General features: G+C 45.8%; 1 protein-coding gene across 4 annotated transcripts; it reads left to right on the top strand.

The window, feature by feature from the left end:
* Positions 1–1205: 1205 nt before the first annotated feature.
* On the top strand, positions 1206–15255 carry gprc5ba (G protein-coupled receptor, class C, group 5, member Ba). Of its 4 annotated transcripts, none has more exons than XM_037792255.1 (4): positions 1206–2018; positions 11221–12318; positions 12477–12622; positions 14932–15255. In XM_037792255.1, exons 2-4 carry the CDS (start codon positions 11223–11225, stop codon positions 14974–14976), a joined length of 1287 nt encoding a protein of 428 aa, XP_037648183.1. In that variant the 5' UTR covers positions 1206–2018; positions 11221–11222; the 3' UTR covers positions 14977–15255. The 4 variants fall into 4 exon arrangements, with proteins under 4 accessions (XP_037648183.1, XP_037648184.1, XP_037648185.1 ...); XM_037792256.1 differs by having other exon boundaries at positions 1207–2018; positions 12477–12598; XM_037792257.1 differs by having other exon boundaries at positions 1208–2018; positions 11221–12252.
* Positions 15256–15913: the final 658 nt, after the last annotated feature.

Here is a 15913-nt window from a genome sequence, read left to right as displayed (position 1 = left end):
AGGCACCACAGCAGTATGTGGATGTGTCAAGCAGCCAGAGATGACCAGAGTCACCCAGGGAAAGAGGCTGGATTACTTTCAAAATAAGAGTGTCGCATCATAAAAATGAAAACTGTGACTTGATTGCAGAAGAAAAGGGGTCAGGGATTTGTGAGATGACTTATTAAACAAATAGCAGCCTAAATAAAAAGGAAGCAGGTCATTGTGAAATACTCACTCAGTGATCCCTGACTCCTTCTGACTTCTGTCAACATGTTTAAGTGAGCAAAAAACTAAATTTGCCCCTGATGGTCGGACCAGTGAGACATCAGTGTGTGTCAACAATTAACCTGCATGTCTTTGGACTGAGGAAGGAAGCCGGAGAAGCCGGAGAAAACCCACGCTAACACGTGGAGAATATGCAAACTCCACACAGAAAGACCAGGTTTGACCTGGCGACCCTCTTGCCGTGAGGCGATAGTGCCATGATTTGTATCATAGAAATTGATCTACCGGTCAATCTTCGTTCCTCCTCTCACCTATGGTCATGAGGGCTGGGTCATGACCGAAAGAACTAGATCGCGGGTACACTCCTCTGCCTGCCTGCCTTCACTCACACGAAGCGCGCGTTCTCACGTTCTCACGTTTTCGCTCCACCTCTAGACGTGCATGCGCGCTCACTCCACACTGCAGAAGAGTTAGTAGTCTGAGAATATCTAGTGAATGTACAGTGGACGTTTGTGCAGAAATAACTGCTGCAGCTCCTCCAGACCAACAGAGGTTTCCCGTGTCTTGTGAAGTGACGGGGCACCGAAGCGAGAAACGGGTGCCGGTGTCTCCCCTGTTCCCTGCGGCTGCGGTCGGGAGGCTGAAGCAGGAAAAGCCAACACTAGGATCAGCATTGATTCATGGAGAGACCTTCGTCTGGTCAGCTAACATTACTGCCAAGCAGCTGAGATATAGAGTGATATTGTGGTTTTAGCTGACGTGTGTCGCCTCACTGTTTTGAGCGATGCTCGTTCATGTCTATGTAGAGCGAGCAAAGCGCGAGCAACAGGACGCTGAGTTTCGTTGACTTAACGGCCACAGGTGTCGCTGTTAACAAGACATTCTGACAGTTACAAATAGTCCCTTTAAAGAACTTTATTCTGACAGGTACAACCGGAAATGGGAGTTTTAACAGTTTAACTTGACCCTGTATTGGTATATTTTCTATGACTTAGCGCAGTGAACGAGGTTAAAACAGAACCGCTGACTGGAACTAAGCAGGAGTGGTTTATGGAGAGTCCAAGTTGTGCGTAAAGTCTGTGACATTAAGACAATATATTTAGGAGGTGTGCGTAAAAGACAGAGAGAGAGAGTATTTATCAAGGTGGTTCCTCCTGTCAGGCACCTATTCATTTATTGGAGAGTAAACCAGTTAAAGAGAGGAGGGACGGCTGTGGAGAGCTGTCACTTTCTCTGCCTGTGTTTGTGTCAGAGAGTGCGGAGAGGGATTATCAGTACGCGCGTTATGCGGAGCGCAGTTTTGGTGATGCGTTCAGTGGAGAGATGTGCAGCGAGGAGCAGTGAGCGTCAATAGCAGGAGAAGAGGATCCTGCAGGTTTTCGTGGTGTGCACCGGCTCTGTGCATCACATCACAGGATTCATTGTGCATTTTTATTTCTTCTTGATGAACGCTCCTCTGTTGGTGCAGAGTGAAAGTCAAAAGATGCGCACCGCTGAACAAAGGATTTAGGGGAAAACCACATTTTTTTTAATCCTGACACCCCGGTGTGCGTGTCGTCCATCCGTGCCCGTTCTGCCTCTGAGGACAACGGACTAATAATCGGGTCTCCTGTTGGGTTTCAAAGCTGGAGGAGCTGCAGGAGGAGGAATCATCTGGGCTGATCATCGCGTAGAGCTGCGAGTCCATGTGGATGGAGATCGAGAGAGAAATGTGACATTTTTAACTCTCCACAGTCTGCTGCTCATCCAACCTGACAACCAAACCGTGCATCTGCCTTCGTTCTCCACCGGATTTGTTTACATCGATTAAGGTACGTGCTGCTCACCATGTAGCTCATATTGATTATGGAGGTTATAGGGGAGATGCTTGTGGAGATGCATGATATATATATATATTCAGTGAGTGTTTTTAGCTGAACCCACAGGGGGATCTCAGGTTTATTTGAATGCATCTCTCGGGTTGTGTTGTAATAAGGCTGTTTCAGGGCTTATTAGGTGGATGTGCATCACTGACAGCCCGGTGGGGAGAAAAGCCAATGTCGATGCACCAAATGCATCTATGCATTACACCTATAGGTGTGTGGAGCAGAAAGGGCACGCAGTATTGTAGGCATAAATATACATTTACGCACAGCAGGGCATGCTGCAGAAAGGTACATTTACACACAGCAGGGCATGCTGCAGAAAGGTACATTTAACACACAGAGGGCTTATGCTTATGTGCACATAATGGCCTTGACCTCAAAGGGCATTTGTTAAGCTTAAATAAAGACATGGAGGACTTTGACCTGTGTGTTGTATATATATATATTGAAGGATTTGCTGTGGAACATTTTGTTTGTCATGAGGATGAAAATGTTGGTCTCTTTTAGTAGCTGCACCTCGATTTTTTTTTACCTCACAATACATTTTAGGAGTGTCAATCACTCCTCCATTCTTTAGTTTTAGAGGTTAGATGTCATTCTTTATATTTGGATCACCCCAGTAACAATGGTCTTACTGCTGTTCCCTCAAACAAACACTCTTCTGGAACCCCCTCCAGGGATCCTCCCATGTGGCCGGTATTGTTAAGAGAGAAAAAAGAGCATTCTCCAAATGTGTGTTTGCATTAAGCTGCTCCTTAGGTCAGCTAAAACCAAGGGTGTCCCCTTTAGGAGACGTGTCCCTCCCACGCTGGCCTCATAAACAAAAGCCTCCTTGTCTGAGTCTGGGAAGAGATTGCACTTAAATGGCCACTTGAGTCCAATTAGACTAAGAAGTTTGCATGGAAAATGGAAGTCAATGCATGGATTGACTTTCTGTTGGTCAATAGATAGATGACACATGAGCCCGAGGCCTCCGTCAGTGCAGTATTTGTGTACTCAGAAAGCTCCCGGGCCTATTTTGGAGTGTTCTGTTTTCCATCATTAATCAATATTCAGTGGAGAGTGGAGCTGTTTATTCTCAGACTGCGCTTTCATGAGTTAGTTAGCTTCCTCATGGGAGAAGAGGACGCCACAGTATCTCCTCAGGGCTGATGCCATATGTACCTTGTTTGGATGAGTGTGTGTGTGTGTGTGTGTGTGTGTGTGTGTGTGTGTGTACACATGACACAGCTGAGTGTATGAACTGGATTTTCACATACATGGGAACTTCTGTTTTCATATGAGCATTTGTATTCACGCACCCCTCCTCCTCTCACGCACACCCACACACACACGCTCCAGGCACACGGCTCGCTCCAATTCTTCCTTCGCACATCCGCCTGTTCCTTGTTTCTGCTGCTCCTCTGATCACTATCACACTCTCTAACCAAATCTGATCTCTCTGGGCTCTTGTGATCACCCCCCCTGCTCCCATTCATTCCATCACTGTATCTATAATAGAAGATGCTCAGTGACATCACACAGAGGCAGGACACATGACACCGGAGGTCTGCGGTTCCGTTCCAGGGTGCATTTTTAGGTTTGGGATGCCGTCACATCTGACCGATCTCGCCACATCGATTGTTGATGTAGGAAGAGGAGGAAGAGGAAGAAAAAGGGAGCAGAGGGAGGGGTTGCAAGGCGCTGGCGCTGTTAATTGTTAAGTCAATTAGCATATGGTCTTGCTGTGAGTGCAGTCACATGGTAATGAGGCCTAATTAGGATGGCTGGGGATGTCTGAAGAGGCATGAGGAAAATATTTCCACTGTCAGTTTCCTCATGCTGACACCCAGGAGGCCGGTGCCTTTCCTCTTGGCCCTGCTTCTCCTGTCATCTTCAAGTCTATTTAATCCTAAAACTTGTCCTCGCTAACTCCTTTTCAATATTTTAGCACACCCATACGTCACACCTTGTCGTCTACCGCATCACTCCTCCTCTATCACCTTCTTCTGCATCCCCTTTTTTTGCTGCCACACAAGGGATTGGTTACGTCACTGTGGAGGGTTACAGACGTGGAGAGACTAAAGGCCCATTCACAAACGCACTACAACCATGAAATTATCCAGACATTACCCGGGGGAGCCGTCTGAGAAGTCAGACGGCTCAGATCACATGATGTGATTTATGGTTATTGTGCATTTCATTGGAAGTATTGGATGGGTTTCAAGTGGCGAGCTAAATGCATTCCTTTGCATTTGTTCAAGAAAAAAAAATCGAAGGATCAATGTTGATGTGATCAAATGAGTTTTCAAGTATCTATGAACGGGAAATTTGTATCGAAGGTTCACTGTGGGTGCTGCTGTGTAGCTGTGATGTCAGGTCTATTTATTTCAGCAAACTTGCACCGGAGATATCTCTCTCAAAACGCAGACTTCGAAATGTTCTGGCTGTGCTTTTGCGATTTTTTGTGCGTAGGAGGTCTCTGACTGAATGCATGATTGCTAAGGGAAGGCCATCTCTGAAAAGTCACAAGTTCAGGGTTGACAACGACCACGTGTCCTGTCTGTCAAAGTGTCCTTGGGTGAGAAAGAGAGAGTTTATCTGTTGTGGATGAGCATCCTAAAGAGTATGTCCACGTTAAGCTCTTTTTCCAAATGGACCTTACCGAAAGAGAGGATGAATGTTAAATGCCAGCTTGGTGACGTCAGAAACGTAGGAAGCAAGAAAGAGATTTGCCAGCTGGTCAAAGAGACACACGAATCAGAGAAGAAGAAAGACATATATATGTAATATATGTAAAGTAAGACAGCCAGGTCCTCGTTGGTACTCATTACTTCTGTGACCTCCCTCCATTCCTTCTCCCGTCTGGACAACGTTTCAGGCCAGACTCCAACTCTACGAGCAACTTCAAGCCAATTATTCCCACTCAGGACACTAGAGAAGGTCAAGAGAGCTTAAGAGAGAAGAAACAACTGATAAAAGACCAGTCGGAGATGCCTCCAATGACAAACATAGCTAGCAGAGCATACAAGCTTATTTTGAAGCGCAGATGCGTTTTAAATCCAAAGTAAATTTCCTACAGTGAGACAGAACATCCAGACAGCTCGGGTTAATTTAACATGACTGATATCTAAGGCCTTATGTAATCCCAGAGATGTAAATTTATGCGCTGTCAGAAAAGGAAAGGTCTGCAAGTGTTAGACAAGACGGTGGACGAGGCTGCGGAGTCTCGAACGGCGCCACCAGCGAGCAGATGCCAGCACAGGTCCCGCAGACGACCTGCTCACCTCAACAGCTGTGTTCCCAGCCACACACACCTACACACTCATGTAGACTCACACATTTTCTCCGTCAGTAGTCTGAATAAAACAAAAGTGGGATAGAGAAAAAAAAAAGTATCGAAGCGAGTCATCAAAATGCAATAATCGTCCCAATTATCACCACGGTAATTATACAGCATCTGCTTGTGTGCTATGTCTGATAATTATAGGAGGAGGTAATTGTACAGGACGGCTCGCTAGATTCCCCCCCGTCCCTGCCTATATCCAGGACTGCAGTGCTGCACATTTGCACTCTCAACGCCTGTATTCCTGTTGTGTGTATAAGGAATGCACGCTGCATACTTGTCACATTGTGGGAGAATGTGGTGCCTTCACACACACACAGATGCATAATACATGCCACAAAGCAGAATGTTCTATTTACATGCAAATAGAGCCAGCACACATGGGCATTATGCCAGGCTGTGTGTGTGTGTGTGTGTGAGTGACACGTGCAGCATGAATGCATGTAACCCCGCTGTATACGTGCAGAATACAAGATGGACCTCTGAGTGCCAGCAAGCTGCTTGGCGTTGAGGAAGATGATGCCCGAGAAACAGCAGCCATGCAGCAGAACTGGCAGGGGCTGGATCCTTCCCCCAGTTACATAAGATACACAGCAAGAATAAAGGCAAAGGGGGGAGGGAGGGAGAGAGGAGGAAGGGGCACAAGGAGGGAAGAAGGAGAAGGCAAAATGGAAGGAAGAGGGGTGTGTGTTTGGGATTAGATGGCGGTGGGGGTGAAAAGAGGGAGAAAATGTGGGTGTGCGAGGCGCATCTCTCACAGCACGTCTTCAAATGTAGCAGAGAGACGAGACCGCTGTGGAGGAGAGGTGGCATTGAAATCCGACAGAATAGAGGATTTTTAAATGGAGGGGAGGACAGAAATGGCTGCGTGGAGTGGGAGTGACAGAGAGAGAAACATGTCTAGAAAGATGGGAGGGGAGGATGAGACGGTGGCAGCATCCTCTGTGCATGCACAAAGCGGAAGGCCAAGGGCTCTCTCGCTCTCGCTCTTTGCACATGACTCATATTAGTGAGAAGCAGGGACTCAAGTGTGTGTGTGGCATGTGTGCTGTAGGTGTGTGTTATGTACTGTGTGTCGTGCATGTTTGCAGGAGGTGATTTTGCACATGTGTGTGTGTGTGTGTGTGGGGCCCTCTGTGTGCATCCTTCAGCTCACCAGTCTGCCAAGTCCCACTCAAAAAAGCAGCCAGAGCAACCATCTGTGCAAGAGGGGAGCGACTGGGTGAGAGGGTGAGTGAATGAAAAAGTGGTCACTCACTAGTGTGCACAAGCTCCTGTCTCTGTGTCTGGAATGTGTGGTTTCACAGGCTCTGTCATTAGGAAGTGTCACAAAGAGAAGTAGAAAAAAACAAAAAAAAAAGACAGAGGAGGAGGAGCAGTCGGCTGGAGGATGCCGAGCTTTTCAGCTCACAGTGAGCCTTTCTCTCTTTGTCTCCATGTCCCCCTTTTGTTTTATTCCTGTCATTTAGAGATGGGGCGTAACCATGGTTATCACTAGAAAAACAACATGACGTTGAAGAGAAAGCATGTGTTTGTCAGGAGCGTGTTGTGCCACTTGTGCAGGTATGCATGTAAGTGTAAAGTGTTACTGTGTAAAAAAGCTCCAGTACTGTGTTTTTGTGTGTGCGTGCGTGTTTTGGTGACTCATCCCTCCATAAGCACTGATTGATGTTAATGTAGACCAATAATAACCAGCGGCAGTGAGCTGCTGCTGCAACAAGGCGGGAAGGAGACGTCAGGAAACAACGCGCTGAAATAACGGCAGGAAACGAGGGGAGCGGAGAATTTTTGTAATGAGGAAGCGTGAGGGGGAATTTGGAGGACTGTAAATCTCTGAAGGATACATGAAAGAGCTCTAAACAAATGAATATGCACAAACACACACGCATGCATCTTTCACTGTTCTGTCCTCTGGGGTCTCACTGAAATAAATAATGATATTTCACAGGTTGTAAACAATCGCTGCCTTGAAATGTTTATATGGATATTAGGACAGACACATCAAAAGCTTGTGCATAAATAGATGGACTAGCTATGCAGGCAACATCTGTGTGAACATGTTTGTCTTTTGTGTGTATGTGGAAAATTGCTGACTCTGAACATATATTTTAATAGATGAGAGTTCACTCACACAATAAGTAAGGGATAATGTACAGCGAGAGGGTCATTATTGTGAAATAAACCACAACAACCCCTCTTGCATCGCCCTGGAGGGGTTTATTTCACAACAATGACCCGCTAGCTATACATTATCCCGCTTATTACACGGCTACTTACTTAAGAAATCAATAATTTGACACAAAATGGTCCGCCAGGGTTCAACATCAGAACTGCGCCCATAGCAACGGTCTGTTATACATAGCAACGGTCTGTTACACATAGCAACGGTCTGCTATACATAGCAACGGTCTGTTATAAAGAAATAACAGACTGTAGAACACCGTGATTGACCAATCAGAATCACGTATTCTACAAAGCCATGTAATAATGTTAAGTAAGTTATTAATAACACATTATACATTATTAATATATATATATATATATATATATATATATACACATTAATAACACAACCCTCTGTTGGGCAACCTTCAATAGAAATCAGTGGTAATAGAAAACCAGATCCTTTACTAGTAAAAGTACTGATACCACACTGTAAAAATACTCCACTACAAATAAAAGTACTGCTTTCAAAATGTTCCTTTAAGTAAAAGTATGTAAGTATAATTAGGAAAATGTACTTGAAGTATTAAAAGTAAAAGACTAAATGAAAAAAAAATGTCTGTGACTATTTGGTTGTTACGTATGTAGGGCAGCAAATAACGATTATTTTCATTATGGATTAATGTGCTGATTATTTTCTCGATTGATTGTTTGGTTTGTAATACTTCAGAAAATAGTGAGAAATGCTCATCACCATTACCATGAGCACCAAGTGACACCTTCAAAATGCCTGTTTTGTCCGACCACCAGTCCAAAACCTCAAAATTATTGATTTTGAAATGTTGACGAATAATCTGTTATAAAACAGTTCTGAAGATGGACTAATCCGTTAATCAACTAATCGCTTGTTTTGTATACAAAATCTTAATTTGTAAAGCAACTATTGGTGTTAAAAGTACCCTCTGAATTGTAGTGGAGTAGAATTACAAAGTTGCGTGAAACGAAGATACTTCGAGGAACAGCGTGTAGGATCTGGCGGTATCTAGCGGTGAGGTTGCAGATTGCAACCAACTGAAGCCTCTCCCCTGTGCCAAGCGTGTTGGAGAGCTATGGTGGCCGACGTGAAAACGCCCCTCTCTAGAGCCAGTTCTTGTAAGAGTAGCGTAGGTCATTTGGAGCAGAGTGTGCGTGGGAGGGAAGTGAGTGCTGAGGCGAGAGAGAGAGAGCGGCGGCTCTTATTTTCGGGTGATTATAAACTAAAGAAAACATAGTTATATAATATTATATTCCATTCCTACCAATAGATGCCCCTAAATGTGACACACTGTTCCTTTACGTAAAGTAGAAGCACCTCAGATTTGTGCTCAAGTACAGTACTTACTAGTACTTTACTTACTAGTAAATGTACTTCATTACGCTCCACCACTGTAGAAAAGTTACATCTGGTCTGAGTATATTTGCTGCAGATCCACCAAACTTCCTCCCACTTCTGTCCTCACTTTCCTCATGATACCATAAATCACAGTATCTAGGGGTCTGTCTCTGTCTCGCTGTCTGCCCCAGTTAGTTAGCTACATGCTGGAAGGACTGTGTGCGACCTGTAGCCCCGGCTGCTGTGTATTTAAATCCACCACTCTCCCCTGACGGCTAGTCCATGTAACTCTCTCCGATTTACAGGCATGGAGAGAGAATACGAAGCTGGGGATATCCAGTGTCCTTTATGTGGTATGTAAATATTGTGGTACAGTCTATTTGTAGACCCCAGGAGCTCTTTTTATGTCAAAACTACAGCTGAAATAAACAATCCAAAGTGTAGCTCCAAGCATGGAGCGGCTGGAAAAGTGAGTGTGTGTGTGCTCTTTGTAAGCGTACATTGTTTGACACACTAATGTATGAGCCAGCTTGGAAAGAATTTCTGAAAGCTTAGCGACGTGGTGGAGAGACAGTTGACAGTAACCTGGCAGAATGACGTGTTGTGGTGGCTTTAAATACAGATCAACCTCTCAAAAAACACACAGCTTGTCAGGTGAAACGACACCACTGATCATCCCGGCAAAGACCTCAATGAAACGAAAGAATGTGTATCTGTGTGTGTGTGTGTGTGTGTGTGGCTGTCTGACAGTTGTGATGAATAAAGGAATAAGTAGACTGAGACAGCATTGATTTCGCTCACCGAGCGCCGCTGCTGTTTTTTTGTATTTTTTTTTTCACGGGGACACAAAAGTACTTTGAGTGTTTGTACTTGTGCTGGAGGCGCTGTGTATTTGTGTGCAGTGTATTATGCATTGTCTCACGCCTTGCTAGATGCCCTTAGATGCCTGATAGCGAATAGAACTGCTTGTACGCACTACTTCCCTTCCCAGTATCTCGTTTTTTTGTTGTTTTTTTCCATAAAAATATGCATGATGCTGCAGCTTTCCTGTCAGCGCTCCAGCAGCCGGTTCACTGGACATGACTGGACAAATAATACACTCTAGGTGCTCCGACTCTGACCTCGCTTCTCTGTGAATGAACTGAAGGCAGCTTATCTGGACTTTTCTGGGCTCGTTGGTATTATTTCTGCCATGTTTGTGTTGTTTGTTTCAACAACAAAATGAAACCTTAAAGCCTTTAAAAGAGGGCAGGGCTATAGGCCTGTAGACCTTTAACCTTGAGACCTTAAAAAAAGGGAGGATTTCAAAACCAAAGCAAGGGGTCTGTTCAGAGTTTCAGAGACTTTGTTTCCTTCATTCTTGTGACTTTAAAACAATGTAAATAACAAAATAATAAGTACACTGCAACAGCATATGTTAAACTTTTGATTTTACCTCTAACTCAGGAATAACGTAATAATTCGCCCCTCTGGTCTGAACTTGGCGTGTGAATCTCTGGCGTAAACTAATATTCATCCGTTTTTCTTTATTGTTGTTCCTGCTTGAGTATTTCGTTCTCTTAGTTCTCTCCATTTCTCTCTCCGTCTCTCACTCACTAAAGGTCCTTTCAGACACAACGTGACAACGGCACCACTGCTCTCTGAAACCCGTTATTTCCAACGGCTTACGCCACGCCACAGCGGCTTTTCGCTACATCGAGCAAAGCTCAACTTTAGGAGCTGCACGCCGTGGCGAGCGCAGCTCAAACATGAGCTCAAACTGCGCTGTGTCGCGAGCATAGACTGCTCTATTCCGCCGGGAAACGACAGTTGGTGTGTTTCTATTGTCGTCCGGGTGGAAACAGTAGGGATTATACACCAGAAACAGGTTGAGATAACGAAAAAGGGAAAAAAAGTGTGAACATTTGTCATAAATTGGGAGAAATACGTGAGAACAGTGACCCCGGGAGGAAACCGGGAGAGGGCAATGAGAAACGGTTGGGTTGGCAAGTATGGCTAAAGGCTACAATTGGTGAAACAGGATGTGTGTGTTTGGAAAGGCTTCAGTCATTCACCCCGCATGAACTACTGTTCTTTGTTTCCTCTCTAAAACACAGCAGTGGCTGATTATCTGTATTGTCACTCACAGACGGATGATTACTGTGGGAATGACTGACTGCTCAGCACCGTTGCATTTATGACCAGAATGACTCATTCTTTTTCTCTCTCCATTCCTTTGACTTTCTCCATCTTTGCTCCTTCATCTCTCTCTCTCTCTCTCTCTGTCTTCTGGTCTGTTGATCTCTCAGAGATGGCGTTCCTCCCAGTCCTCCTCCTGCTGCTGCTGACTGTTGTTCAATGTGCCACCAATCAAGACATGAGCCCGTACGAGGCTCTCCCAAGAGGCTGCGGATGGGGCCTTGTGCATCCCTACACCCTCCTCTGTGACCTGGACTCCATATGGGGTGTTGCTGTCGAGTCAGTGGCCGCCGGCGGGGTGCTGACTGCCATCTTGCTGGCCCTAATCCTGCTGTGCCGCTTGCACCACATCAGCGAGGCCGAGAAGCGCAGCGGCGTGGGACCCATCCTCCTGCTGCTCCTCGGCGTCCTCGGCTTGTTCGGCCTGAGCTTCGCTTACCTGATCGAGCAGGATGAGTCTTTGTGTTTGCTCCGCAGGGCCCTGTGGGGTCTCCTGTTTGCCGTCTGCTTCTCCTGCTTATTGGTGCAGGGCGTCCGCCTTCGCAGGATTGGCCGCGAGCGCCGGAGCCCCGGGGGCTGCGCCCTAACAGGCCTCGCGCTGGGTTTGAGTGCCGTGCAGGGCATCATCGCCGCCGAGTGGCTACTTCTCACCGTGCTGAGGGAGGGACGAGCTGCCTGTCAGTACCTGCCGGTGGATTTCTCGCTGGCCTGCAGCTACGTGCTAGCTCTCCTGCTAGTCGCGCTGACTGCCGCCTCCCTGGCCCTGTGTGGGAAGACACGCCAGTGGCGCTGCAATGCCATCTGGCTAGTGGTGACCTGCCTGCTGTCGCTGCTGCTGTGGGTGGCCTGGGTGGGCTTCTATCTGTACGGCAACGCCTGGCTGGGGAGGTCCCCGGAATGGAACGACCCGGCACTGGCCATCGCTTTAGTGGCTCAGGGCTGGCTGCTGCTGATCTTCCACGCCATTCCTGAAGCCCACATCTGCCTGAGACCCCCTCCTCAGCCCACCGCCCCAGATTACTTTGACACCTCCCAGAACTCGACACGGATGAGGGAGACCAGCTTCGACGAAGACATCCCTCTCTCCCACAGGCAGTTTGTGGAGAACCAGGGCTACGGATACAGCGACGAGAACGCTGCAGGTACAGCACAATCCAATATTTCAGAGCAGACACGCGCAATGTGTGCGGACAGGAATGTAGGCCAAAGTGAGTAATAGAGCACCAGGAAATATTTGCATGCGTGGCTAGAAATAAGTACAACAGGAAATTTACTGTGGTTACACAGCAAGTGTTTCTTTCTACAAGAGAGAGACAGTGTTGTGGTGAGTCACAGCGAGTAATCTCTGTGTCTATTCCACGCAAAGGCTTGAGGACTGGTGGCGGTGCCGGGCAACACAACAGCAACACCGGCCCCAGACCCAGCGCTCCTTTCCGCAGCAACGTCTACCAACCCACCGAGATGACCATGATCCTGAACGGGGGAGCGGTGAGTACATCCTCCCAGTCACAGGTACACGCCGCTTACACGCCGCTCTCTCATTCGACCACGCCGACAAGACTGCATGCACATTTGTGCGTTCCAGACCGTTACGTCATTGCACAGGAATGAGGGAGAGGTGTGAGTATGTGTGCATTATCAGGTTGTTGGATGCATGGTCATGTGCCTGTGCGTGTTGTATTTTGTGTTTTTTTGTCACAACTGGTCACTCATCTGACATTGAGATTGTGAGTGTGAGAGAGCTTCCATATGCTGCTGCTGCTGTGTGTGTAAATAAGCCGCTATATAGATGCTATCTGTCCACTGAGTGATGCGACTGTCTGCCGGGCCTGTCGCGCCCTTCGTTATGCAGGATGAATGGGCACTCTGCCGGGCACAGGTGGACTTATTTCCAGCCACTGTGTTATGAATTAAGCACAACACACCACCTCGCACACCACTGGAGGCTAAAACGCTGAAGCAACACTCTCCACTGACTAAATTTGTAGTCACTATTCCTAGAGATCGCAGGCGTGCTGATTTAACCGACAAAACGGGAACACAGAGATTTCTCCTTAAGCTGCTCTGCATAAAATATCATTAGTGTTTTTTTGTGCATTCATTTTAAATACTCAAAGGGAAGTGCTTTGCATAATGCGTACAATATATTAAATGAGAAATTCAGCTTCTAACATCGCAATTTAAAAGGATGGAAGCACAGAATTAAATAGAAGAGAGCGTAGGATGCAAGTGCAAGGTGGATAATGGTTTAAGTGTGAAAGACTGAGTTAACTGAATAGTTTGACATTCCAGAAAATATGTTTATTCTCTTCATTGCAGAAGGTTAGATGAGAAGATTGATACCACTCTTTTGCCTGTACAATAAATATTTAGCAGCAGTTAGCTTAGCTTAGCGTAAAGACTGGAAATAAGGGAAACAGCTAGCTGGGCTCTTTACAAAGGTAACAAAAAACTAGGGATGTACCGATCCAACTTTTTCAGTCCCGATACAGTTTACCGATCCGATACCAGTGTTTAATTAATAAGCTGTAGGCCTCACTGTGTGGAAGTGAGACTGGGATCATTATTTTGATGTGTAAGGCAACATCAGGCTTGACTTAAACATTGTTTTCCTAACTTTGTAAAACAAAACGTAATAAATAAAATACATAAAATAATAAATCATACAAAAAATCTTAAAATTTAATAGGAATTACAATTCCAGTATATAATGTCTATAAACTAGAATTGAATTGAATAGATCGGCCCCATCGTCACCGATATCCGATCCAGCTATTTGAGTCAGTATCGGCCCGTTATCCGATCCGGTATTGGTGCTTCGCTACAGAAAACACCTACTAACCACCCACAATTTTACACTTTGGTTTCTGTAAACATATGAGGTATAAAACTAGTGAGCTTTAGAGGTGCTGGTAGATGGATTTTGACACAGCCTGAGCCAGGCTAGCTGTTTCCCCTTGTTTCCAGTCTTTGTGCTAAGCTAAGCTAAACCAGCTGCTCATATTCTTTGTACAGACATATCTGAGAGAGATATCGATCTTCTCATCTAACTCTTGGCAAAAAAAAGTGAATAAGTCTAGTTCCAAAAATATCAAACAATTGCTTTAGAAGGAATGGCGAGCATAAATGACTATTTAAAGATGGTCAGGGCTGAGCCAGGTCTTTTATACCTTCTGGAGGTTTGTTCCAGCTTTGCAGAGCACAATAAGTAAATGCTGCTTCTCTGTGGTTTGCCTTAAAATCTGGGACAGTTAGACAGCTACCAGATGACACGAGAGGGTTTATGTTAAGTAGAAGACAGTCAGAGATGTATTTTTTCCTTAAAGCTGCAGTCGGTTATTTTTACATAACTGTCACTACATCCTGACAGTAGTGCATGAGACAGGTAATCTGTGAAAAAAATCATGTTCCTCTGCCTTCTTTTGGTGCTCCTAGCGGCATTTGCAAGTTCACGAGTGATTGACAGCTGCTGTAGAGACTGCTCAGCTCTGACTGGTTGTTTTCCTTTGACCGTTTTGCAAGGAGAAAAAACTGACAAAAATGCCGGTAGGAGCACAGGAGGACACAGAGATTACCTGTCGCATGCACTAATGTCAGAATATAGTGACCTTTTATAAAAATAACTTTTTTTTTAAAATCATATTTGCTCAAAGTTACCGACTGCAGCTTTAAACCACGGAGGGATTTGTAGACAAACATGAGTAAAATGTGTAAATGGGGCCCATGCAGCTACTGTATGCATGTGTGTAAAGATGCATGTGTGAATATTAATGGTATCCACATTATTTATCATTCACAAACTTAAATTTTTCCTTCTACAGGTGCCCTCTGCCCCTCCAACCTACACGGGGAGGCAGCTGTGGTGAGCGAGAGGATTGGAAAGAAGAAGATGTGTGGTAGAAAATGAAGAAGAGGATGGAGAGGGTGAGGAGGGAGGGAGGCGTCCGGGACGACGGGGCCTGCCTGGTTGAATTGGACTTAAAAACACGGATGCCAACAGGGCCCCTTTCACTCTGTGTACAGACTTAAACACTGACTGTGTGCCAATCAACTATAGTATGAGTGTGTGTGAGACTGAGAGAGAGTATAGGGTATGGAGGACAGAGCTAAAGCTCTTCTAGCACACAAATCTCTATAGAAGGGTTAAAAAAAACCTCAAATGTGACCAGCAAGTAGCAAAACAAATCACGCTCCGACTCAGATCTGAAAACATCAACATGCAGTATTCTTCTTTCTTTGTGTTTGATTTGCTCTCATGAGACTATACAGCACTGTAAGCACCCTTGAAAAAACTGTGAAAATCGCTTTATTTTCCCCCGCTCCATCTCTCTTCCTGACGGTCAGGATGTCTTTTCTGCTGCTCCTCACAATGCTGACGCTCACATGGAAACATTTGGCTCTGTCCTCCATCCATCCACAGTGTAGGTGAAGACAGAGCACTTGGGCAAACTGTACAGCTCGAGCACCGCCCGCTTAAAGAGAATCCAGCCTCTGTGGGTGTGTATGTAGAGTATATGAAAAAACAAGAGTGTGTGTATTCCCTACATCTCAACTCGACCGCTCCGATAAACCTCCCCCCTCCAGACTGTTACCCCTCCGTGAACACTTCTGCTTCCTCCCTCTCCATCTCTGTTTCCGGTTTCACTGCACCGTCTGTGAATATATCACATAAACTCTTCTCACCTTGCCTCATCCTCCCACCTGCATGGACACTTTGCAAAAATATGAAACAAACTGTGAAGCCCGAACTGCGGGTCGGAGAGAAGAAGAAGTGAAGCAGCCTGGAGCACCTGAACAGAGGGG

This window comes from Sebastes umbrosus, chromosome 14 (assembly GCF_015220745.1).
Source record: "Sebastes umbrosus isolate fSebUmb1 chromosome 14, fSebUmb1.pri, whole genome shotgun sequence".
Lineage (NCBI taxonomy): Eukaryota > Metazoa > Chordata > Actinopteri > Perciformes > Sebastidae > Sebastes > Sebastes umbrosus.
The sequence above is the reverse complement of the archived record's forward strand: the minus strand, read 5'-3'. Positions and strand labels throughout refer to the sequence as shown.